At 53.3% G+C, this 23,731-nt stretch overlaps 6 protein-coding genes across 6 annotated transcripts; 2 read left to right on the top strand and 4 right to left on the bottom strand.

Annotated features, from left to right (window-relative positions):
* Positions 1–1,156: 1,156 nt before the first annotated feature.
* E0L32_010806 (uncharacterized protein) lies at positions 1,157–4,356 on the bottom strand (the record flags this gene model as incomplete). Its single annotated transcript, XM_031133465.1, has 4 exons — positions 1,157–2,866; positions 2,923–3,579; positions 3,637–3,860; positions 3,921–4,356. The coding sequence occupies 4 exons, from the start codon at positions 4,354–4,356 to the stop codon at positions 1,157–1,159; spliced, it is 3,027 nt and encodes a 1,008-aa protein (XP_030989020.1).
* A 3,876-nt stretch (positions 4,357–8,232) lies between these two features.
* On the bottom strand, positions 8,233–9,150 carry E0L32_010805 (uncharacterized protein; the record flags this gene model as incomplete). Its single annotated transcript, XM_031133464.1, has 1 exon — positions 8,233–9,150. One exon carries the CDS (start codon positions 9,148–9,150, stop codon positions 8,233–8,235), a length of 918 nt encoding a protein of 305 aa, XP_030989019.1.
* Positions 9,151–11,039: 1,889 nt separating this feature from the next.
* On the top strand, positions 11,040–12,611 carry E0L32_010804 (uncharacterized protein; the record flags this gene model as incomplete). The annotated part of the gene is made up of 5 exons (XM_031133463.1): positions 11,040–11,216; positions 11,285–11,546; positions 11,614–11,806; positions 11,865–12,411; positions 12,483–12,611. 5 exons carry the CDS (start codon positions 11,040–11,042, stop codon positions 12,609–12,611), a joined length of 1,308 nt encoding a protein of 435 aa, XP_030989018.1.
* Positions 12,612–13,227: 616 nt separating this feature from the next.
* Positions 13,228–13,782, bottom strand: E0L32_010803 (uncharacterized protein; the record flags this gene model as incomplete). Its single annotated transcript, XM_031133461.1, has 1 exon — positions 13,228–13,782. One exon carries the CDS (start codon positions 13,780–13,782, stop codon positions 13,228–13,230), a length of 555 nt encoding a protein of 184 aa, XP_030989017.1.
* A 967-nt stretch (positions 13,783–14,749) lies between these two features.
* E0L32_010802 (uncharacterized protein) lies at positions 14,750–15,805 on the bottom strand (the record flags this gene model as incomplete). Its single annotated transcript, XM_031133460.1, has 2 exons — positions 14,750–15,061; positions 15,125–15,805. The coding sequence occupies 2 exons, from the start codon at positions 15,803–15,805 to the stop codon at positions 14,750–14,752; spliced, it is 993 nt and encodes a 330-aa protein (XP_030989016.1).
* Positions 15,806–16,950: 1,145 nt separating this feature from the next.
* On the top strand, positions 16,951–17,827 carry E0L32_010801 (uncharacterized protein; the record flags this gene model as incomplete). Its single annotated transcript, XM_031133459.1, has 2 exons — positions 16,951–17,650; positions 17,700–17,827. The coding sequence occupies 2 exons, from the start codon at positions 16,951–16,953 to the stop codon at positions 17,825–17,827; spliced, it is 828 nt and encodes a 275-aa protein (XP_030989015.1).
* Between the last annotated feature and the right edge of the window lie 5,904 nt (positions 17,828–23,731).

Below are 23,731 nucleotides of genomic sequence, written 5' to 3'. Positions count from 1 at the left end.
ATCTGTGATAATCTCTGAGAAGTGGCATCATCATCAGCCAGCACGCCCTAGTCGACGAGCCTTTTCGCCATCTAGAACTGTCTTTTGGCAGTCTGGATCCGGCCAGGGCTATAATTAGAAATCCTTCACTGGCACCAATAACTCACATAGTGATCTTAGTGCTCGCCACTCCTTGATCGCTTCCGTCCAATCCTCTTCATGGCGCCACAGCAAAAGGAAAGCCAAGGAAAAGGCCAGGCCAACTCATGGTGGTATCATTGCGAGAGGACACAGCGCCGGAGACACAACAACCGAGACAGAGTCCAGTCTGCCCGTCCGGCTGCTAACAGAAACTGTATGGACATTTGCCAACACCTCTCGCCGGCGCCAGCCATGGAATTATGAGTCTGCGTCATGACATTGCCCGCCTAAGCTGGAAGGGTGTGGGCACCACCAACAGGCCCAATATCTGCGGCATTTTTGCTATTGGTGAAGACACGATCATTGATGTGAGGAGAAGAAAGGAGGTAGGGAAGTAGAGAGAAAGAGTCCGAGAATTGACGAGGGGCGACGGTGTATTTAAGAAGACTTATATACCTAGAGGGGAAGAGGGAGTTACATGACAGTCGTCACGAGGTGACTTCTCAAGGCCCACCTATGTGGTGCTGATTGGCCGTCGTGAAGTGGGCCGCCGTCAGTGGCTGGAGCAATCAGGAATGCGCAGTGCCGACCATGGCACATGTATTCCAGAACTAACATAGCCATCGGCCCGGGAAGTCCAGTATTTCTGTTACTAGATGCTCACCATGCACAGGGTCCCTGTCGTAGAAGTGTCTCGCAAAACCGTGATGAGGACCATTGTGCTCAGGCTGCAGGAGCCTCCCTGCCGAGACATTGGCCAGTGCCGACCGGCGATGCTTTCCCAGGTACTTGCAAACCTTGAATCAAGGGCAGAAAGATTTTGCTCCTCAAAGAAATTGAATAATCTCCCCCTGGAATATTTTATACAGCTCTATTGTTGAAGTATTGATAGCAAATTAAAGAATTTGTGTGTACTTAAGTATGATCAGACTTCAAAGACCAATCAAGACAGGAAGAAGTAAGAAGAGGCAGAGGTTATCGAACTGACGAAGGCGGACGATACAGAGGCATTTAAGCACAAGGACAAGCGTAACATCTAGATGTCCTCCTCGTCCGCCACCTTCTCGGCCAAGACATATCTGTCCTTGCCCGTGGCCTCGTCAATGTCATGCTCGACAGCAATCTTTTGCAGTTGACCAATGACATTCTCAATAATGGTGTCCTTCTTCTTACGATCCTTCCGGCCGAGGTCGTTCAGCCAGGACACCTTGTTGAGGATGTAATAGATGATGGCAATGAACACGGTGACGCCGAAAGAGTAGAGCCAGATGATCACAACCGTGACGATATCGGTCCATCCATCCCCGCGCTGCGGCCATGAGTCTCCAAGAGAGTCAATTTCCGGAGCCCCGGACAGCCAGCCGAAGAGGCAGAAGAGGGTGGCAAGCACATCCACGCCAAGGATAGCTCCGACAAGCTGCCAAGAGGGCCATGTCTTGCCGCCACGCGTCACGAAGATGAGCCAGTTCTCCGTGAGAGCGATCTCGAGGAACAGGACTTCTTGGACAGAGCCAAAGTTCGCCACGATACCACCGTCGGTAAGAAACATGGTGCCGCGCATGATCCACGTGCCCGCAGCGAGGAGGATTCCCAGGACGATGCTCACCACCCAGATCTTGGGCAGCTGCCACTCGACGGGCCGGGGCTCCCAGTGGGCGTTGTCGTAGGCGACGGCCACCGTGGCCAGATCAGCAAACAGGGCAAGGAAGACGATCAAATCTGTGGTGACAGTCTCGTTGATGATGATCATGGACAGCGTCAGGTAGATCTCGAGGTGCAGGCAGAGGGCGATACGGTATTGGATGTAGGCCTTCATGCGCTGGAAGATCTGCCGCGAGGTCTTGATGGCAAGGACGATGGTGCTCAGCCCGGGCGCAAGGAAGACAATGTCCGCAGCAGCCTGCGCGGCTTCGGAGGAGCCCTCGACGGCGATACCACAGTCGGCCTTCTTGAGCGAGGGGGCGTCGTTGACACCGTCGCCCGTCATGGCGATGAGGTGGCCGCGCTGCTGCAGCATCTCGACGACGGTGTACTTGTGCTCGGGAAACACCTCAGCAAAGCCGTCGGCGCGCTCCACAAAGTCGTGCTGCACGGTTCCGGCCAGGCCGCCGTGAATCAGCCTCTCCGAATTGTACACCTTGGTGCCGAGGGACAGCATCTTGCAGGTCTCCTTGGCGATGGCGATGGCGTCTCCGGTAAGCATCTTAACCGGCACACCTAGGGACGCCGCCTCGATGATGGTCTGCGCCGTGTCCTCACGCGGAGGGTCGAACATGGAGAGCAGGCCGAGCAAGATCCAGTCGCCGTCGTTCTTCTTGTACGCGACACCCAAAGACCGGAAGCCACGGCGGGCAAACTCTTGAGCCTTTTCTCTGTACAGGTTTCCGATCTCCTCTGAGCAATCGGAGAGCTTCAAGATGGCCCGCGGCGCTCCCTTGGCACAGATGTAGCGGTCCTCACCCAGGCGGCACTCAGCGGTGATGCGCTTGGAGACCGGGTCGAAGGGGGTGAATTTCTCAGTGACCCAACCTTTCTGCAGGATTTCACGAGCCCCTGGATACCGCTTTAGCGTGAGGATGGTGACCTTGTCGATAGGATCCAGCGACTTGACGTTGTGCGAGGAAGCCAAGGCAGCGACTGCCATCATCCAATCTACATCTTGACCCTCGGACACAAATGGCTCACGGATGGAGAGCTTGTTGGCTGTCAACGTTCCTGTCTTATCAGAACACAAGATATCGACGCCCTGTGTCTCTTAGTTAGTTCCCTGAGCTCCAAGTACGCAGTAGCTTTTGTACTTACGGCAAGCGACTCGATCGCGGTGAGCTTTTGCACAATGGCCTTCTGCTTGGCGAGGTAGGCGGCGCCAACAGCGAGGGTAGTGGTGGTGACAACGGGGAGACCGACTGGCACTCCGATGATGAGAAGGACAAGGGCGTAGTGCAGCAGGTTCTGCGACCCTGGCTCAGCAATGGGGATGTGGTGGTAGAACCCGCCAATCCAGGCGGCCAGGATCCAGAACATGACCAAGATCAGCAACGACATGCCGATGTTGTTCATGACCGCCTTGAAGTGACCCTGGTCCTGGGCGCCCTGGACGAGCTCTGCCGTGCGGCCAACAAAAGTGTCTGTTCCGGTCGCGGTGGCGATGGCGAACGACTTGCCCCGCTTACATCCTGTGGTGTAGTAGACGATATCGCCAAGGTACTTGTCTACGGCGAGCGACTCGCCGGTGATGGCAGATTGGTCAACGGCAAGGATGGAACTGGTTCGGTAGTCCATGACGGGTTCCGCGTGACCATGGTGTTCATCGCCCTCCATGTCGTCTTCATCTTGGCTATTCTCCCCGAGCCTATCCTCAGCGCGTAGCCGCTTGTATACCTCAAAGTCCTCCCGGCGTTTGTAGTCACAGATAAGGCGGGCATCAGCAGGCACCGTATCTCCTTCTTGGATGATGACCTTGTGGCGATTTAGTGGAGGTGTTCAAGTCTGGGCATGGAATCGAGTCCGACTTACGATGTCTCCAGGAACGAGCTCTCTTGCCAGGATGTTGTGTTCGCGTCCATCTCGCACCACCGTGCAACGCATCGCAATGTCTCCCTTAAGACTAGCAACGACATCGGCAGCTTGCTTTTCTTGATAAAAGCCCACAAACGCGTTGAGAAGTAGGATGCCCAAGATGACACCGAAGTCGATCCAATCTCCCAACCCGACAGCGAGAAGTGCAGCGATTTCCATGACTGCCTCAAGTTAGGATCGACTGGAAATTGAGACTCGCATTGAAAGACGAATCGACTTACCATACAAAATAGGGCCGGTGAAGAACCCCAAGAATTTGGCAAACAGATTCTCCTTCTCCGCGGTCAGCTCGTTCCAGCCCGAACGCTTCCTTCGCTCTTCCACGTCGGACGAGCTGAGGCCTATGCGAATGTCCGTCTCAAGCCAAGACTCGGGAATAGTCTTGTCGGGTCTACCGCTTTGATCTGTGGGCTGTCCAGCGCTCGTCCAGAACTGCCACCACCGCCTCTTGGAATGATGCTTGCCTTCGGCATCCCCATCATCTTCCTTTCGCGACTTCTCGTCGCGATAGGTACTGATGTACCGGTCTAGGGCAACATATTCGCCAAGGTGATCGGTATCCTCGGCGACGGTGCTACCCGAATGATCCCCGGTCGAGTTATTCGCTTCGACATCATCCCCCGCGGGGGTAGTGTTGTTTCGGTTGAACAGCGGCATGGCGATGAACTTTTGTGCTGAAGTTCACGATACATACACTGACGTCATATGCGAAAGCAACCTGAAGAAAAAAAGACACAAAGTTCAGCGCCAGAGCACGCCAGGAATTACTTTGGTGCTATCCGTTGGTATTTATTGATTTGTGCGGCACTCGAGCTGAGTTCGGTCGTCGGCCCCAACGCGACTTCGCTCTTCGCGAGGAACAGGGTGCGGTACAGAAGTACCGACCAGTAATTGATGAGGCATTTCCTTTCCAGCACGAGCCCCCGCGCTGTCTTTGACCTCTAGCTCCAGCTTCTCACAACAGCCGACTTATCCGGACGCGCGGTGGGCAGGGCCGCAAGCGTAGGTAGTGAATGGGAGCGCCATTTTTTGGAGAGCGAGGGGTAACGTCATCCCTAAGCGGGAATAACCACGAAGACATAATGCCAGCTCCAACAGCTCCAGATTCTGTGGCCTGCGACCAAGGGCGCATATCGTGGTGATTCCTCGCAGCCTTATAATCGGGTTCCCTTATGGAGTTGTGTCGAGTTGACGAATAGACTCAACAACTATCCCTATGCCAAGCCGCTATGAGGCGCTTCTCCCGAGATTTCCACCCCTGTGCTGCGTTGTACAGCCCCCGGCCGGCAATAATCAAGAGACGCTTGATGACCCATACGGCATACCCATGGAGAGCAGATTGACCAAAGACGGAGGGGCGCGGGGAGGTCAACGGCAGTTCCGACGCTGCCGGTTCTACCGAGTCATATGTGGGCGGCTAGCAATCGTACGCGCGTACATATACGAGAATTTGCTGTACCAACCCGGCCCATGTTTTGTCGCGGTCTACTAGCGCCATTGTATTTGCGACTTGAGAGAAGGTGCTCGAAGGGCCAATCCCGTCCCTCTCCATGTCAGCCGACTGCAGCTCCGAGGAAAACACCAGAAGCTCGCTCCCGTCGGGGCGACGTCGGAGCAGAGAGTGCTTCTATTATTGGTCATGGCGCTACTCGGTTTAGACGCGTGCTGTCTGATAAGGTTTGTCGACTTCTATTCGCTTGAAAGGCCATCACAATGATCACCATATGAGCCCTTGAAGATAACATCATCCCCCCCTGAAAAATCCCATACCTGCAAACCTCCACATCTACAACATTGCTGCATGATCAACAGTGGAGGTGTGATTCCGGCTTTCAGGGGCATTGGCTTATTCGAACACAAAAAAAGGCATATCACAACAGGTCATATGTGATGGAATTCAATGCCATCCAACGGCAGATCTCTCTATCGTCACAGATATACTGCCATGAGTCAAACCCGGTACCGAAGGCTCTATCTCATTCCAGGTCTCGTTGCATTGAGGCTGCGATCCGCCCTATGTCGATAGCAGGCTGCCCACTCGGCAGATCGATCAGGGCTTCGAGGCTTCGTCGCAATTCGGCCCACTTGGCGCTGGTCCGTGTGGAGTGACTGTGGAGAAGTGAACTGATTAGCGATGTCCGTTCAATAAATTGGGCGACGTTGATGATGCGAAACCCATTACCGACGTGGGCTCGTCCGAACATACCTCCAAAGTCTGCACGACAGCTCCTTTGAAGTCGCCGAGGGCTTCCACAGCATCTCCTCCGCGACCGACGAAGGGTCTTCAACATGCAAGCTGAGTGAGCTTCTTATCGACCATGCCCTGGCCTCGGTAGGTCCCGATTGGTGAGCGCCGTGGCTAACGCGCAAACTCTATGCCCTAGACCCATGTCCCCGATATCTGCTCGCCCGTTCCCTGTTTCGAAACCAGTGGATCATTCCGTCTACCTCGACTTCCTTGGATACAACTGTGCTTGTGCCGTGAGTTTGGTCTTCGAGAGGTTGACATCAACTGCAATCAGACCCCTCCCAAAGGCGTCAGCAAGGTTCGTCTCTGGCACTATGCCATCACTTGAGATAGCTTGTTGGATGTCGCTATCCGCATCGTACCGGTTCCCATAGCGGGAAATAGTGGGATTGAACACCATCTGTTCCCTTCCAGCTCATGCAATGACCGTGACAGCATAGCGGTCAATTGTGCTTTGGAACCTTAAACACGAGAGGCTTAGAATATGTCTGTCGTTTCGTCTATGAGGAGAGAGAATGCAGGGTCACACGATAAAAACAGCCTCCTCTTCCCCTAAAGTGATTCCACTGTGAGAGTTCCAATGACTCCCGATGATCAATCTACGTCTGATCTCCTGCGAGTCTCTTAGTGCATTCTTTTCATCCCAATTCCCTTCGAGAACAATCAGGATGGCCCACAGCGTTCTCTCGATGGCGGCCCAGTCTCCCATCAACACATCCGCTACTCGCTCCATTATTGCTCCTGGCTGGTAACAAAGCTCCATTACTCTGCCAATATCAGGCCCAAGAAGATTTTTGAGATCGCGAAAGAAACCCTCATGAAAGGACCAGCATTCCTTAGCGAATAGATAAGGGTTTCCTACCACGTTTGGGAACGGTATTCGAAATGCTGGAATCGCATTGCTCATCTCCTTAAATGCTTTTTGCCAAGAGCAAATCCCTTCAATAGCGTCATTCACTAAATCCTCTATCGGATATGCTCCATCAAGCGCTTGGTTTTTTATTCCGGATATCACGAAAAGCGAGCGTAACAGCGCTTGCACGTGGTACCGAGCGACTTGCTTCTCTTGTATCCATATGCGCCATTTGCAGGCGTATTCTGACCGATTTGCGTCGAAGAGAGTTAGATAATTGACGAAGATCTCGATTTGGGACCAGAATTTGGTATCTGACTCCCAGTATACAAAGAATTGGTCTAGACTTTTCTTCTGGGAAGAAATCGTAAAAACGTCTGGCGTAGAACCGCCCAAGAAAAAGTCCCGATAGTCCTCATAGGTGAACTCATCGACGGCTGATTGTTGCCTAGCTTCTCGCCCTTCATCTTTGATATACTCGTATAGGGAATGTAGCAGAAGAAGATGCCTAAACTTTGTTTCTGTCAGTTTGTACAAGCTGCGCCCTAAACGCCGATTCGGGAATGACAGCAAGATTTCTCGTCGTTCTTCTTCTGGTCGTCCCCGCCCAAAGTCTTCCTCAGCGACGACGGTGACGCTGCAATGTCCAAGAAAATAGCAGCACGCATCCTTCTTCAAGCTCCGAAGATGAAGAGCTGGAGTTGAGTTCTCGTCCTCTTCTATGACTGGGATAAAAACGAAGTCCGTAGTCCAGTTGAACGTGCGTTTAAAGTCGATTCGGAACATGCCACTTTTGAAAAAGGTGTTTCTCGCTGCGGGTATCTTCTCCAGGATTCGATGTTCGTTACGATTTTGTCCAGGCTTATCTTCTATTGCTAATTTGAATCCATAGATCATAAGCGTGCCTGTTTGTTTGAGTATTTCAACACATCTGGAATTGGTATTCCGAAGCGTGATCTTGGTCGAAGAGGCTCTCATATTTCTTCTGGTGGTAGTTGGGTCCGATCGAAAATCAGGGACCCACGAGGGCAGGTCGATGGGCAATCCGGAAACAGCCAAGTCGCAGCAATTGGCATGACGAAGCACTTCTTCGAAACAGTGTTGGTTTAGTATCAAGAATGACGCAATTCCGGTGTAAACCTGCTCCAATGCAAGCCTATAGTCAGCGACTAGACCCAGCAGTGGAAGGCCTGCGACGATGCCAAAGAATGCAAAAACCTTGTCCTCGGGTCTTGAGGCGTGAAGATTCATTCCACTTAGTAGCCACCCAGCCAAATGAAAGGTGGAACGATTCTGAACAGCTCGGCATTGCCACAGGCTTGAAGGCACTATAGGACACTTGTGAGGAGTGTCCTTATTGAGTCGGAAGCTCTTCCACTGCAACTTGATGCGTGGAGTATAGACCGAAATGTAGTACCCAGACACGGTGAAATTATGGTATGGAAAACAAGGCTTGCATCTGCATCTGGTCTTCCTCAGTGGGATACTCCTTAATAGTAGGATCTTTGTTTGCTTTGATGTTCCTCAGAATGTGGTGCACAGGGTCTGAGCTATCATCAAGGAAGACCAGAACCGAGGACGCCTTAGAGTAGATATAATTCATGATAAGAATCTGGGCCTTTTTATCATCCTCGCTTTTCTGATTAATGCAGATCGCGTCGATCCAGAGGGATCGGGGCTGGTCGGGATATCGAAGACATCGAAGAGCAGCCTCACAGTTCACTGTCATGAACAATCTCTGGCACTCAGGACCAAGGAAGAGTGGCCTCCGTCGCGTAGAGTCTCCAGTTTTGTCGGCCCAGGTATATGATAAAGCTACATAGTCGATTCTATCCTCGATCGTCACTGTCTTCAAACTACCGTGAAGAGGATCTTCTCGGTTGCCTTTGGATAGTTCTAAAATTCGGAACTCGACATGTGCGAGTTTATCGGGGTTATCTTTAGGATCGTAAATGCCTCGGAGTTCCGAATATAAGTACTCTTTCGGGACCCATTTAGGCCTGGCATGCTGCTCCTGCGAAGTTCTTTCAATGTGTGTTGGAGCCGCCGCTGGGAGGCAGACTGGCGTGCCACCAACTCGTCTGCTGCGTAGCATATCATCAATGATTCCATTCAAGTGCCCAAATCCGCGGACTCTTTCGGAGTACGGTACAAGCCTCGGCCAGGTCAGGTTGAGTTCGAACCGCTTCACATTTGTAGACTCGAGGGTCGAAATGGTATGAGAGTCGAGAACATCTCCAGATGGCAACTCGAGCATTCCACCACATCCATTACAGGTGCATTGATTGTCACCAAATGCGAAATAAGGGTCTGGCGTGCAACACCCGCATGACGGTATGAATGTGTCCATGGCCAAATTGAGTGCTCAGACTGTGAGGCTGTGGATGGTGCTTCGATTCCGTGTCGATTGCCGTCGTGGGCCCGGTTCACATGAGCCACAGGGTCGATTTGACTCAAATTCTGAGGGCACTTCGAGTCCTTCATTTCCTTTGCCAAGCAGAGATGGGTGTTTTAAGGGCACAAGAGCATGAGCCGCGTCAATTGAGAGGTGCGTTGGGCAGGAATGGGGGGTTAGGTGCATGCCTAACTTGAGCGAGTGGACAAGATTACATGCATTTATCAGATGAGGCGGCCTATCACAAGACAGAAGTGCTGCAAGAAGGCAAATGTTTCTGGCTGTCACCCGCCGCAGCTCCATGCCTTGACAGGGATTCTACATTGGTGTGTGTGGCATTCCTCAAGTGCCGGAGGGTCAAAAGTGTAATAGCACTACCTCTGGAGCAAAGAGACCTTATATTCCAGTACCGGAACAAGACCTATTGTCCTCTTTTGTAAGACAACCCCTGTAGACTCCTGTGTCGCAGATGTCCCTAAACGCTTATCTTCACTGTGTTATTGCACCATGTGAGATGATACCATCCAGGTACACAGAGTCAAGCTCAAGCAAAAAGACATCTCGGAAAGAAAACTCCAGTCGTACGATCTCAGTGAGCAAGTTAACCTCGACACGGCACCAGAGGGGCCACGTGCGTTCAATTGCGGGAGCGACGGACTTTGCGAATCGCTCAATAATACAGAGAAGAGCCAATGACTTCAAATACTAGTCGATTCTAGCCTGGTCAATCTGGCCATTTCTTCATGACAAAGGTGGTTATCGTGGAGCCCGAGAGTCGGGTTTAGGATGTGTCAGCGTCAGCCTCCCGGGTCAATTGCCGACTGACTTAAACTCTAGAGATCAATAAGCTCTCTCGGCCTGGCCGCCTGCAATCCACACAGGGGCCTGGGCAGGGTCGGCAAAGGGTGCAATTGACGGAAAAACTCTCCTCGTAGGGCTTTTCTGCCATGCCTACCCCGAGACGGGACTGGATGGGACCACGTGTGTTCAACTACCGCGCGTGCCAAGTAGACGATGCTATTCTCCCATTCCTACTCTGTACAAATGGCCCGGACTGGAACCCGTTTTTGACCAATTAAGTATCGTAGCCGCGAGAACTAGTGTAAGGCACCTAGCATCGGCAATGCCAAGAGTGGAGATATGAAAGGATCTGATAACCGGTATCAAATCGATCAATCTGATAAAATTTTAGAATGACCTCCTGCGACCCCCCTGCGAAACTTTTGTGTGCTTTCCTCAATTTCTCATCTTCGACCCATTCGTCGTCTGGCCTCGTCTAGTTGAGACAGCATTCTCCAGGACACGCCGACTTTCTTCATTCGGGTTGCACAATGAGTTCGCAAGCCGACTCCTTCGGGACCAAGGTCCGAGGGTTCTTTCTGGGACGCGCCGCGGAATCAAAAGATGAGAGGCGGCTTGTGAGAAAGCTAGGTATGAGAGATGCAGTGAGGCGGTGTTTACACCTGTTCATCGAAATGCTGACGCTGCAGTTGCTTAGATTTCTTCATTTTGGTATGCAGGCTCCTTGCTACGATCCAAAACCTAGAACAGAATACGGCGATGGCTTTGAGGAAGAAACATATACTGATAGTAGATCTAGACTTATTGCTGTCTAAGCTACTTCTTCAATTTCCTCGGTATGTCGGGTTGCCTGCCTCCCAGTGCCTTTGAAAGCCTGGGCAGCTTCTTCCGTCAGATCAAGTCGACTGACAATCATCAGACCGCGCCGCTTTTGCGAATGCCTACGTAAGCCTTTGCCCGTTGTATTCCGTGGTTCCTTGCCTGACCCTTCCAGGTTGCTGGTCTCCGCGAGGCCCTGAATATGACCGGCCATGACTACAACAATGTGCTATCGCTCACTACCGCTGGGTACCAACCCCAAGCCCCGAGCATTCATTCTTGACCATGCTAATGCGGTCCGTAGAATGGCTATCGGGCAGTTACCGCATGGTATCATCATCCAGAAGATCGCGCCTAGGATTTGGTTCCCCTCCATGGTAGTTGTTTGGGCTGGCTTGACGGTGAGATATATCCTAAGCTGCCTGTTCACATTGGACTGTTACTCATCGTTGGTGTCGAACCAAAACAGATGGTTAGCGCTGCCGTCAAAACAGTGACTCAGCTCTGTGTCGTCAGGTTCTTCCTCGGCCTGACCGAAGGGAGCACATATGCCGGCACGATCTACATCATCGGTTCGTGGTACAGGCCGGAAGAGATCTCCAAGCGAACGGCACTGTTCACCGCTTCCGGCCAGGTCGGAACCATGTTTGCTGGCGTCATGATGACGGCTATCTACAAGGGCATGAAGGGTATGGCCGGCTTGCAAGGCTGGCAGTGGGTGTTCCTAATCGGTACGTCTACTTATTTTTGTGCAGAGGCACATCACCTAGACTAATATATCCTCACTCGCTCGCACAGATGGCATTATCACCCTGCCTATCGCCGTCTTTGGCTTCCTCTACTTTCCTGATATCCCCCATACCACCAGGGCCAGCTATCTCAGCGAAGAGGAGAGAAAGCTTGCCGTCTCTAGGCTGCCACAACCCAGCGAAGATAGTCACAACATCATGCCGTTGTCACTGATCAAGCGCGTCTTCTTCACCCCCATGTTGTGAGTGCACCCAAGCCCCTCTGTTATCCTCGCAAGGACTAAACATCAGCACCCATAGTTGGATTCTCTTCTTCTGGTCGCCAGTCTGCGCCAGCACGGAGGCATTCCCGTTGCAAAACACCTTCCTCCTGTGGCTCAAGTACAATGACAAGCACTTCACCCAAGCCAACATCAACACGTATCCCCTTGGCGTCCAGGCCGTGGGAATCGTGGCCAACATGCTGGCGGCCTGGCACATGGACGCTACGGGACAGCGAGTACCCATGGCCATTCTCGCCTGTCTCCTCCAGATCGTTGTCGGAGCGATGCTCCTCGTGCGCGACCTGTCATTTGCAGGCACATTCTTTGCCTTCTATCTGGCCGGCAGCGCGTACATGGTGAACCCACTCATCTTTGGCTGGGCCAACATCATTCTGCAGAGAACTGGAGACGATACCATCCGCAGCGTGACTCTGTACTCCATGAACATCGGGTCCATGGTACTGTGGACCTTCTGGGGCATCGTATTCTACAGCGCAGCAGACGCTCCGTATTGGAAGAAGGGCTCCATTGCCCTCATCGTTTGCTGCGCCGTCATGTTTGGCTACATTTGGGCTGTTTACTATGTGAGTCGCATTTCTTTTTCTGCCCAGGACTGCGTTGTCCGTTCCAATGCTGACCGTTCCTTCCCTTGTAGCTTGACAAGAAGACGATGAAGAGATACGGATATCACACTCAGGGGGAGGCGGAGAATGCTCCTGTCGAGGAGAAGAAGGATCCTGATACCGCGACCAAAGAAGTTGACCCTGATGCAGCGCGGAACTAAGATGAACCAAGGTCAGTCTTCGGCACACGCCGAGTGCTTCTGTACGACTTAAACATGACTTTGGGCGACTGGCCAAGGTGTATAGTTTCAAAGTTGGTTGCTTCGTCAAGTACCTGATGTATCAAAGATCCCTTCTTTTGGTCTCTCACCCTCTGCAACAGCATCGAGTCAAAGAAGTCCAAAACCCTAACAGGCATCACGGGACTAGAGCAGTAAATCTTCCATGTAAGATAGAGAAAGATAGAGAAAGATAGAAAAAGCACGTTGAGAGATAGAAAACTAGTTGGGACCCTTCAACAGTCAAGTTCAACTCCACTCCTTGGTCGCCGCAAAGTGTGACCTGCCTCACGCTAGAGATAGGAAGAGCCCATTCTTTGAAGACCAAGGCTTGTCATGCAGACATACCATGTGGCTGTGCAGTGCTACGCTCGTGATGCCTTAGTCCTAGCTGAGTGGCTGTTCTTCACAGCAGTGATCACAAAAGAAGGCCAAAAGAGCCCAATGTGCCAATACACTTTCGAGGCCTTTTTCCTTTGGTGGCCCAATTTGGTATCTATGAATGCCCGAGACAAAAACCCAAACAGCAGATGCAATGACTTGAAAAAGACGCGAATCCTTAATCCATATCCATCTCGTCGTCCTCCACGTCGTCGTCGTCCTCCTCGTCGAAGTCTCCACCACCCACACCAGCCTCCTCGACGACCTCCTCTTGCAGGCTGCCGTCGGCGCCCATGAGCACCCGGACACTCCTCTTGGACTCGGCGCCGAACGCCCTGGTCTTCCTGCTCCGGATCTTGTCCGACAGCACCTCCTGCTCGAGCTCCTCGGCGTCGAGGCCCTCCTCCCGGGCGCGCTCGGCCAGCATGCGCTTCTCGCTGCCGCGCAGGCGGGGCAGCAGGTGCTCGTTCTCGCTGACGAGCTTGCGGGCGGCGGCCAGCTCGCGCTCCCGCTTGCCGGCCATGCGCTTCTTGTAGAAGACGCGCTCGCGGCGGGTCCGGACCTCGTTGACGCGCTTGATGGCCTGCAGCGTCTTGGCCATGAGCTCGCGGTCGTAGCGGACGGGGACGTTGCGGCGGGCGGCGAAGAGCAGGGTGCTGTCGACGGTCATCTCCTTGCCGGCGTGCTGGCGGTGCGCCTTGGTCCACTTGAGCTTGCGGGGGTTTCGCTTCATCTTGAACTGTGGTCGCGGAAGGTTCATCAGCATGATCCTCGGGGGACGAGTTGTTGTCGGCAGCACAAAGAACTTACATTGCGATGGCACTTGGACCGGCAGAAGCGAAATGCTTTTCCATCGTTCCTTATGAAGCTAATACCCTTTGAGGGATATGTTGGCCTTTCGGCGAGTTAGTACACTTGGGCGAGGTTCGTAGACGAAAGTCAAGGTGCAGCAGTCCAGTGCTTACCGCGAACAGACGTAACAGGACTCAACCCTAGGAGCGGAGCTGTCAGCGAAGTTCTAGAGGATGACCGGAGAGCACGCTAACAAACCTCATCTTGAATGTGTGAGAGAGGGGGTATTAATCGAAAAGGGCTCGTAAGGTTCCTAGCAGCTATTGGACTGCCAGAGTTGAGAATCGTCGGTTCGACCGCGACCGTCGCCAGGCGATCGGTGAAGAGGAGGGGTCGTTTGTCGGACGGTAGTGTGCTGCGGCGCACGTTTTGTAGTCGCGAGGACCGAAGGCCTATGTCTTATTGTCTTATCTCTGCCCAAGTCGATCTGTGGTCCGTCCCTGGCTTTCCTGGTGTCGTCCGTCGCGACCGAATGCAGCAATTGAAGAGGCGGTCTTCGTCTTTGCAAATGGCGGGACCCACGAACTTTTTTTTGGCTGGTAGACCGGCAGAAAAGCTCGAAAAATTTTGACCGACTTCGTTGGAGGCTCAATAGGGTTTAGCGCAGTACCAGAACCGATGGTGTTGCCCCGCCCCCACAGTTGTCCCTCTTACAAGCGCTAGACCCTCGCCCTGAATTTAGGGGTCATCACAGTGGTCACGTCACAGTGGTCACAGTGGCTCGGTGTGCACATTGCAGGTGGCATCCTGTTCAGCATTGAGGTCTCAATGACTTATTGAGGGATCAAGGTTCGTATATGCATAGCAATCTAGGTAGGTTCTTCATGATCCTCATGGCCGGTCCAACTTCACTGCGCGTTCCAGTCGAGCATCACATCCTCGCCGAGCTTCTCCTTGACCAGCCTGTCACTGAGATTCCACAGAGCCGCGCCGAGGACCGCATCTGACGCCTGCGATGACTCTTTGCCGGGGCTGTCTGGGTCCTTGAAGTACCAGCCATTCAAGTTCTTCTCCTCGATCTTGGGCGATGTCAGTGCCCACAAAGCGCTGTATGCGCCCTCCTTCGGGGCGCGGCCGAATGCTTGCATGGTCCGCGACAGCACCTTGCCCGTGACGCCGGGGTAGGCACTCTTCCACTGCTCCTGCATGTCCGTCTTGACCTGGCGAGGAGACCGTCAGTACGAAAATGGGGCTAGCGACATCAGAGGGCTGTCCAGACTTACGGTCCCGGGGTGAACCGACAGAGCGTAGATTCGGTCACTGTTCGGCTTGATCACCTTGTCTCGCAAGCCGTATTTGGCCAGGAGGATCAGCGCCAGCTTGGTACGCCCGTACAGTTGCGCCGGGTCCATCTCCGGATTGTTGATCTCCTCCGACGACCCAAAATGCACGGCCGAGGGTGCCATGCGGTGCATCTCGCTGGCTTCAAAGACAACGCGAGGTGGCGCCGTGTTGCCGTTCTCCCTGCCAGTCTTGCGAAGCAGCGGCCACATTTGATTGCACGCGTAGTAGTGCCCCAGGTAGTTGACGCCAAAGTGGCGGTCGATGCCGTCCTGGTCTAGGCCGAACTGATCGGCATTGATGCCGGCCGAGCAGACGAGGAAGTCGAGGCGCGGCAGGTTTTCTCTTAGGCCGCCGAACACCTCACGGACCTGGGCCAGATAGCCCATATCACAACCTCTCCACTCAACTTCAGCATCGGGGGACTCTTTCTTGATGATTCGAATGGCGTGGTCTCCCTTATCTTGATTGCGGTTGACCATGATGACCTTGCAGCCCGCATTGGCGAGGGCGCGGCTGATCTCGAATCCAATGCCCCGGGCACCGCCAGTGATGATGGCCACACGGCCATGAAGGTCTCCGGGCTGTGCTGGCTTGGGCCCAAGCCCTGTGGTCTTTTGCATGACTGACTGCATTGCGGAATGAGCGGAAGGAAGGCAAAGGCAGGGCTTGAAGATACAAAATATGATATATTGCTTTACGTTGATGCTGACTGAAGCCTGGTCGATTTGTTTCTGCCTCGAAGAGATATCAAATACAAACAAGCACACACCCTCAATCACGGTGACGAAATCAATCTTGCAGCTGCGATGAGGAGAAGGCACGTTCTTGCGGTAACATCATTCTTGCTTGTCCACATCGCTCTTGCAAGCACTGATAAGGGATCTTGACTTCAGGAAGGGACCAGCGACTGAAATCGAGAGCCTAATGGCTCGTCTTGACAAGGGAATGGCTCAGTGCAGAAAAGGGTTGACCTCAAGGAGACACGGCCAGTCCTTGAGTCACCCACATCCCCTCAAGTATCATGGGCAGGTGCAATGGAACTCAGTCAACTTCATCCTCCGAACGAACCAGGCCATGTCATACTCTTTCTACTGTATGTCTCAAGCCCATCTGTGCGCTGGAACAGCCCGGTTTCGTAGACAGCAGAGGCGACGGTTTCCTGATGAAGGAACTGTTCCAAAGATTGGGCGGAAATCAACTTTGAATCGATCCTGGTACGTCCTTCAGCATGTGACCATTGCAAAGCTGATAGCATCAACTGCTGTTGATAATACCATCTGAACGCGCTTTCCCACTTCTTTCTTGTCTGGCTAATTACTCCCAGATACCCAGTTGCGGCCGCCGCAGCGTATCATGTCAGCATCAAGAGCCCCATGTAGGATTCCTCGTAGTTCAGGTAGCCTCGTCCATTGGCCATCTCGGAGGCAGGTCAGCACCGAGAAAGCGCCTAATACTTGGCAACACCATATCTCTCGCGCAGAGCACAGTCATGCCCTTCGTTTCAAAACCCACTTGAGAGCGACTGAGTGGAACGCTCAGCTCTTGGGAAACGGGTTTAAAAGCCCTCTTTCCACTTCAACGTGGCGAAAAACATGATGGCATATAAAGAACTGTTGTCGATCTTGGAGGATATACCATGCGTCCAGTTCTCTCCAGATCAACCACTGGAACGCATAATCCTTGGATGGAGACCCAACACAGGAAAGAAAGTCATATGATGCAACTTGGGCGACTTCGCGCCAGTCAGTTGACAAGTATGACCGTGATGAGATCATCCTCCAGCTTCTCGCCGTTCTCACGCCTCCCAGCAGAGCTGCAGATTCAGATCTGGAAGGAAGCGTCTCGGGAGCCGTCGATCCACACTTTTGACGTCTGCTTTCCATCGAGAGGGGCAAAAGGCCGAGCACGGAGTGCCTTTACGTCTTTCGGCGGAATGGTTGACGAAGAGCGTTATGCAATTTACGAAACGACGGTGTTTTTTGATGCAACGACACTTGAACCAGACCTCTCTGTATACAAGTGGAAAGAAAAGCTGCGGACTACATGTTGGGAAGCAAACAAAGCGGTGCAGCTGCAGAGTTCTGAGCCAGACCGACAGTTGATGCATGATGTCGAACATTCGGATGTGAATTCCGTCTACTTACCAGGGCCTGATCGCTGGGTCACATACGACAATCGGCTCGACGTGATACATCTCCGTCTGAGAGCTGACCCAATGAGTGGTATGGAGTCTCCTGGCGACATTGAATCTGGCAATATTAACTCTGCTGGTGAAGGAAGTGAGCCGATACCATCGAGATCTCCTGAATCGATGTGTGGAGTCAGCCGCCTTCTGGACTGTCTTTGGAGCAAGGAGATGGCTACCACTGTCAGGCTAGCCAGACACATTGCCTTTGACGTGTCGGATGTGTGGGATGACAGCACAGCGGGACCTCTCTTCTTGGAGGAGGCGCCTTTCCTGGCCTGTACTATCCAACACGGGCTTGAAGTGTTATACCTGATCTATAAAGGCAGTCACCTGGGTGGACAACCATTGGCACATATCAAGAGACTTCAACAAAAATGCTGTGAACTTGAACGAGACCTTCACGGATCGAGCGACACGGAGTTGGCACGAGTTCCGGATTCAATCCGCGGAGTAGGCAAGGTATATCGTGAGGTGTTCAATCTGGGAGAATTGGGTTGGCATGCGGAGCATCCGACCTATATCTTTGCGCGGGCGGTGGACGAGGCTGTACGGAGCCAGCAGGCAGGTTGTGCCCAGGGTGGGATATTCCAGGGTGTAAGGGTTTTAGTAGCGTGCGATTCATGATAATTCAGTCAAGATAGAGTGGCCACGATGCAGTTTGAGAATACGAGAACAACTGGTAGCTTGTTGCAAAACGTTGATATTCAGTCTCCAACTGAAGGTGTGGCATTGACTATTTCACCCAAGGTAGCTCTGCATCCGATGTTCCTAGTCTCGAGGTCAATTTATATCAGAACAATGAAGCCAGGAGTTCAGGTACCTCAACTCTGGTTTGGGAAGGACAGAGTAACCTGCGATGACTTGATGCTTCAACCAACACCATGCGGAGGGATGTTTGTATTACCGGGGAAATCAAGTCCCTCAAGATCCCGCTGGCTGCTTCACTCACTCAGCTATGCGCTCAAAGGTTTGAAAACTCAACATCTATCATTCCCATGGACAGCGCCCTTCTCTGTAAGGGCTGTTTAGACTGTACCGTAAAGTGTTGGGAGAATCTATACTTGGATGCGCACATACAACAAGTGGCCTTCTGTTTAGCCTCGTCTTTCAGGATACGCAATAGGACACAGGTTCTCAATTTTTCACAGACAAGTATAGCACGAGGGTTGAGCAAGTTTCCTATTTTAAACTTGTCTGCTATTTTGATTGCTGCACAGTTCCTCCCGATCTCTAGAGGCATCGGAAGTGAGTTCCTTGCAACCTAGAGCGGCACAACTCCATCAATCGGCTCGGTACACCAGTTCCCCGGCGTTGAGTTCCTCAAAATGCTAGGCTGCAAAGCCGAAGCCATTTCTATTTCAAGGACTGAATCTCGGACGATTCTGGCTACGCTACTCACAGTGATGAGCGAGAGATTTAGGGCTTGCATCTATCCTGGGTCTAGCTTTTGGCACAGCATACACGTCCGGGTGTGTCCTGAGGGCCTCGCGATCTCGCTCCTCGATAGAACGACGCCCATGATGGCTGTAGCCAAGAGCATCATGTGAGTTCACACACGCATCGTTTCGCGATGCCCGCGCATCGTAGTTCCTTGTCCGTCGTCTGAACCCTGCGTGCATGATACCATAGCGTCAGATCTCACATGTTGCGCTGTTTCTATTCATATCCTGAAACACTCCCAGCATACCACACCACACCAGACCGCGCCGCACCACACCACGCAGCAGTAGCAGGAACGCATTGCCCAGCAAGCCGTTTGGTCAAGACGCGAGCTTTCCGAGGAAGCTTCAGCTCGCCGCGTGGGTTCTCAGCAGGCTCGGCCTAGCCTCTCCCCTATGAATAGAAAAGATGGCGGGGGGACGCGCGACTGCGGCACAATGCAACCCGCCGATATCATCACTAAGCTTTTCGGCTTCACGGACGTCATTCACATCTATCTATAGCAAAACGACTACAACATGTGGTCGGATGCTGAGAATGGAAGCGTTGTATTGCCGAGGACGAGTTATCAACATTGAACAAGACATGCCCAGTTAAGCTTGTTTTCAGCTCCACGTGGAGGGGCCGCTTCTATGAATAGAACGTGGGCAGACGTGCGATGTTTCGGAACAGCTCAGGTCAGCTTCCATGCTTTTGCGCAAGGATGGACCGTTTTCCAAAAACGGTGAGGGATAGGATCACGCCGTCTGTCAAAGGACCGTGGAGCGAGTCCTCCGGGATGATGCAATTTGCTGCAGTACTGCATTGCGCAGAGTAGCACTGCTGCTGCGCGAGATGCATCACCGCCTTTGAGGGCTTGCAGGGCAGAGTGGCGGTGTGTCTGGGAGAGATGGCAACCCCTAACAGGCGTTGAAGTGGATGGATGGCCGCATGGAGTGCAGTGCAGTGCGGTGCGGGGGGTGACCGAGAAGAGTTCGCCCCGGCTGGCTGGTGCATGAACGGCGACAACTTGCTGCGCATTCATCGCAGGAGGTACAATCCCCAAAGGAGAGAGACATTACGCGTCAGATGGCAGATGGCAAAACACTCAGCCGTCCGATCGATGCCTAGGTACTTGTCCGTGCCTGATTCAAAGGCGCTTGGAATTGCAAATCCCACCCAGCCCGGTCCGAAGTTATGCACTTTAAGGCCACTGCGCACAGTCGAGGACAGAACACTGGAACGACTTGAACACTCGCTTCAATGAGTGCTTCAGAGGCCTGTACGGGAGGCAAGCCGCTGAAGGTTCAGCTTCAGAACTCGGATGGGGAGGTCCACCGTGGCTCCAGGTGCATGCACCACTGAAGAATTAGGGGACTTGAGAGCATTAGGGAGGGGGCGTGCCCTAAGGCACTGAGTGGCAATGGATCAGGCCCGAAACACGCGGACTTTTCCAGTGTGGCATAAGGTGGATGGAATTTCACCCATGGCAATTTCCCAATACCCATGCGGACAGGAATAGGTAGCTGGAGGTACCCGGGCAGGTCTAAAATGCGTTATGACATTCTCAGGGTCCTTTCTCACGATGATTTTCGGGGCGATTGGGTGGGTGGGTTGCAATCCGGCGCAAGCCACAATATCAGCAGCCGTCCTGTGGTGTCAGGACCATCGGTCCAACACGCCCCCTTTTCTGTCCCCTTAGACTTGCCCAAGTAGATAAGTACCTCTTTACAGACCGCGAAGGCTGGTCTGGTAACTGCAAGTACAGAGGGGCTCTTGTTCTCTCGTTACACCCCTTTAGGTAGTTATCTGGATCACCGATATTGACAGCAGGCATGCGACCCAAAGAGGGCCCCCTCTGTGGGTTGCAGGCGGGATTCTGAAACGGCCCATGATGTCACAGCGTGCCGGGGTTGGAGCAAACAGAGAGCCAGTCTCGTCGGCTGTGGAGGACGAGCCGGGGTTATCTTGGCCTTTCACGGGTGTTGAAAAAACAAAAACACATGTACATACTCAGCCCGTGGAGCCAGAGCCGAGGGCGAGTCGACTATTGCAGCGCTGGCAAGGCCCGAATTCGCCTGTGTTTGGGAAAATCGGGTCGAGCGAGCCAATATCGGATGGATACTTTGGAGCGACCATTCCTCCTGGCCGCTGGTGGTGTTATTGTGTAGGTACGGTAGCAACAGAGATGGTCTCTTTGCTCATGTAGTCTTCATGCAAATACAAATGTTCACACGCACCAGTCACATTGCTGGGCATCGTCAGTCTCGTCCAAGGATAAGAGAATCATGTACCTCACTTGCATACAAGTACTTGAGTGAGGGGACGCGCATTTGCAGTTTCTCAATGCTACAGTAAAGTTCCATAGCTGACCATTCGAGGCTCAATGTGCACTCGGAATCCTGTCGAAAGAGGCAGCCAGCCAACCAGGACAAGCTGGAAGGGGAAGGGGGTGCGTTTAGAAAAGACGGCAAGGCGAAGATCATGAACAGCGCAGGTGCTGCTTGGAGCACTAAAAGGGCTCGCGCTAAACCCGGATCGAAAAGAGCGACAGGGGCGGGTGTGAGATTGCCCGAACCAAGCTCGGAAACGGGTCGGCGCCACTGACGTCAGCCAACGTTGGCATTATTTTGACTACAAGGAAGGGAGGGGCGGAAGTGTTCTGAATGGGAAGGGGAACTTTGGAGGGGAGAACAGGTACCTTCCCATCTGTCGACGAGCATCGAGTTATCTTCTCTTCCTGACTTGACTTCGAATTCCTTGTACCTACACGGGACGAACCATGATTCGGATGCACTTTGTGTTCGGTGCCTTACCTGAGTAGGTACTTCCTCGAGATATCTTCGCCGCCGCAAGTTTATTGCCTTCATATTCAATTGCATCACTCGACATGCAGCCAACCAGCAGCGCCCTCTCTCCTCGACGAGCAGCGTCGTATTGGGTGCAGAGCATAAGTAAAATAGGTATTGGGAGATGCTTGCTACTCTGCTGCTATCAATCAGTGCCTTCTAGTGACCTGGTCAGGTAAAGTACCTGCATCCTGACAGTAAGTACAGTACTCATCCAGATAGCCAGCCCATTCCATCCCATCCATTTGGATTCTCGGTCCTGGCGTCGACAAGCCAGAGGACCCTGAAGATCAGGTTTTAGGGCGCCTCGAGACAGCTTTAGTGGGCTTGCACAGCTGTTCCAGCGCTCCGTACGCGCACCCCTTGAGAACTTAGCGGGGGCGACAGCCTACAGGGAGCTCCCCTGTCGACGACCCCTCTTTCCATAAGTGCACACCACAAAATTCCCGCAACTTTTGCAGATGGCGGGCGGCAGCATCACCACCACCACCACCACCACCAATTGCAACCATCTTCACGGGAGGAGAAGAGTGACCCAGACTGCGCAAAAGTGACCCAGGAGTACTCCTCCAAGACATGCGCGCACAGGGACACTAGCGCACAGAGATACAGAGGGCTGAGAGACACACACACACACACCACCATCTGGGGCCCGACTCAGGGCGGCAACCCTTCCGCTTTGCTGAAAGAACCCAGCATCCCTGACACCTCTTACGTCATTGACCAGTCCGTCCCCGGCCCCATCCTCCATCTTGTTTTGGCCTCAGCGCCTTGCGTCATTGGTGGGTGGCAGTGCCAGCACCGTTGTTCCAATGGGCTCGACAGGACGAGGAGACGAGCAGATGAGGTGCTCCAAAAGGTCGCAATCGCAATCATGTTTACGCACTTCTTGCTCTGAATTGAGCCCGGCAAATGGACGCGGCCCCACTGTCGATGGCGGACGAGGAGCAACAACTCCTCTTCTGGCGGGATCACCAGGTCCTGCGCTGGCGCGACGCTGAAAAAGCTCCGTCGTCTATTGCAAACCGGGGCGTCGTAGTGATTACCGCTTTGGGAGAACCATTGCGTCCTACGTACATACCAGGCCTGCATCTCTGCTCTTTGACTGGCCGGGATCGGGGCCGAGGCAGCATCGTCCGAGATTGTGGTCCGCCCCAAGAAGCTCGAGGCTGCGGGCTGCGGGACTTCAGAGTCCCTCTTCTCTGAGGCGGAACCGGCTCACCCTCCGATGCAGCGTTCTCACTTTCTCATGGCCGGTCTCAGTCCGTCTTTGGGGCGTCGCCAGAGCAAAGCTGGCCCCTCTTGTTTTGAGTTTCTGCCACTCACTCGACAGCGTCACTTCGTTCATCCGCCATGCACGTTTCGCTTCGTCGTCAGGGATGGATGGCAGGCTGACCGTTCCTTCATCTAGGTTCCCCGTGTCTTCCATCCGTCTTCCATCTCCCAAATTAACTTTCGAGTCCCTTGCTGCAGGGTCTCTTGGCTTGTTCAGTTTAATCAACCTCTTACACGGAGGTGCCATATCAGAAGCCACAAGCCAGCCGACGTTGCAGGGAGATCGACGTCGCATCACCACGCTGCCGTCACGTGTAGCCTGTTTGAAAGGGCTGATCCCACCGGATCGGTTGCCCATCCCCCGCAATCGCAGCCATCTCCAATGTGACCCTTTGCTCTCTGAGTGGTCGATTCGTTTTTGGGTTTTGCATCTCTTTTGCTCCCTGACCCATCGCAACTCCGCCGCCCACTTTTTCTCATCTCTTGTCTTCGTCCTTTTCTCCACCGCAGCTCTGGGTAGCCGTTTGCACATGCGTCCGCGGCTTTGGTGGGCGTGGTGGGTTCTCCGCCGTTGCGTGTCGTTACAGCAGAGATCCTGGTCCGCCCGTAGTCCCCGACAGGCAGTGATCACACTTTTGTCCACGCTCGAGGCACTGACTTGAAACACGCCAGCGGGACGCACAGCGACAACCCCGGCTCGCGTACCCACAGAGCCGCGCAACCAATAGCCTGGCCAACACAGTCGGCTGGCTCGATATCAGAGCCTGCTTTTCACTGCTCCGCCAGGCAGTGCCCCGTCCATTGCAGCTGACTGG

The sequence above is a fragment of the Thyridium curvatum genome (assembly GCF_004353045.1).
Source record: "Thyridium curvatum strain D216 chromosome Unknown NODE_91_length_158940_cov_68.853331, whole genome shotgun sequence".
Taxonomy (NCBI): Eukaryota; Fungi; Ascomycota; class Sordariomycetes; order Thyridiales; family Thyridiaceae; genus Thyridium; species Thyridium curvatum.
Note: the sequence above shows the minus strand (reverse complement) of the source record. Positions and strands in the feature narration are given on the sequence as shown.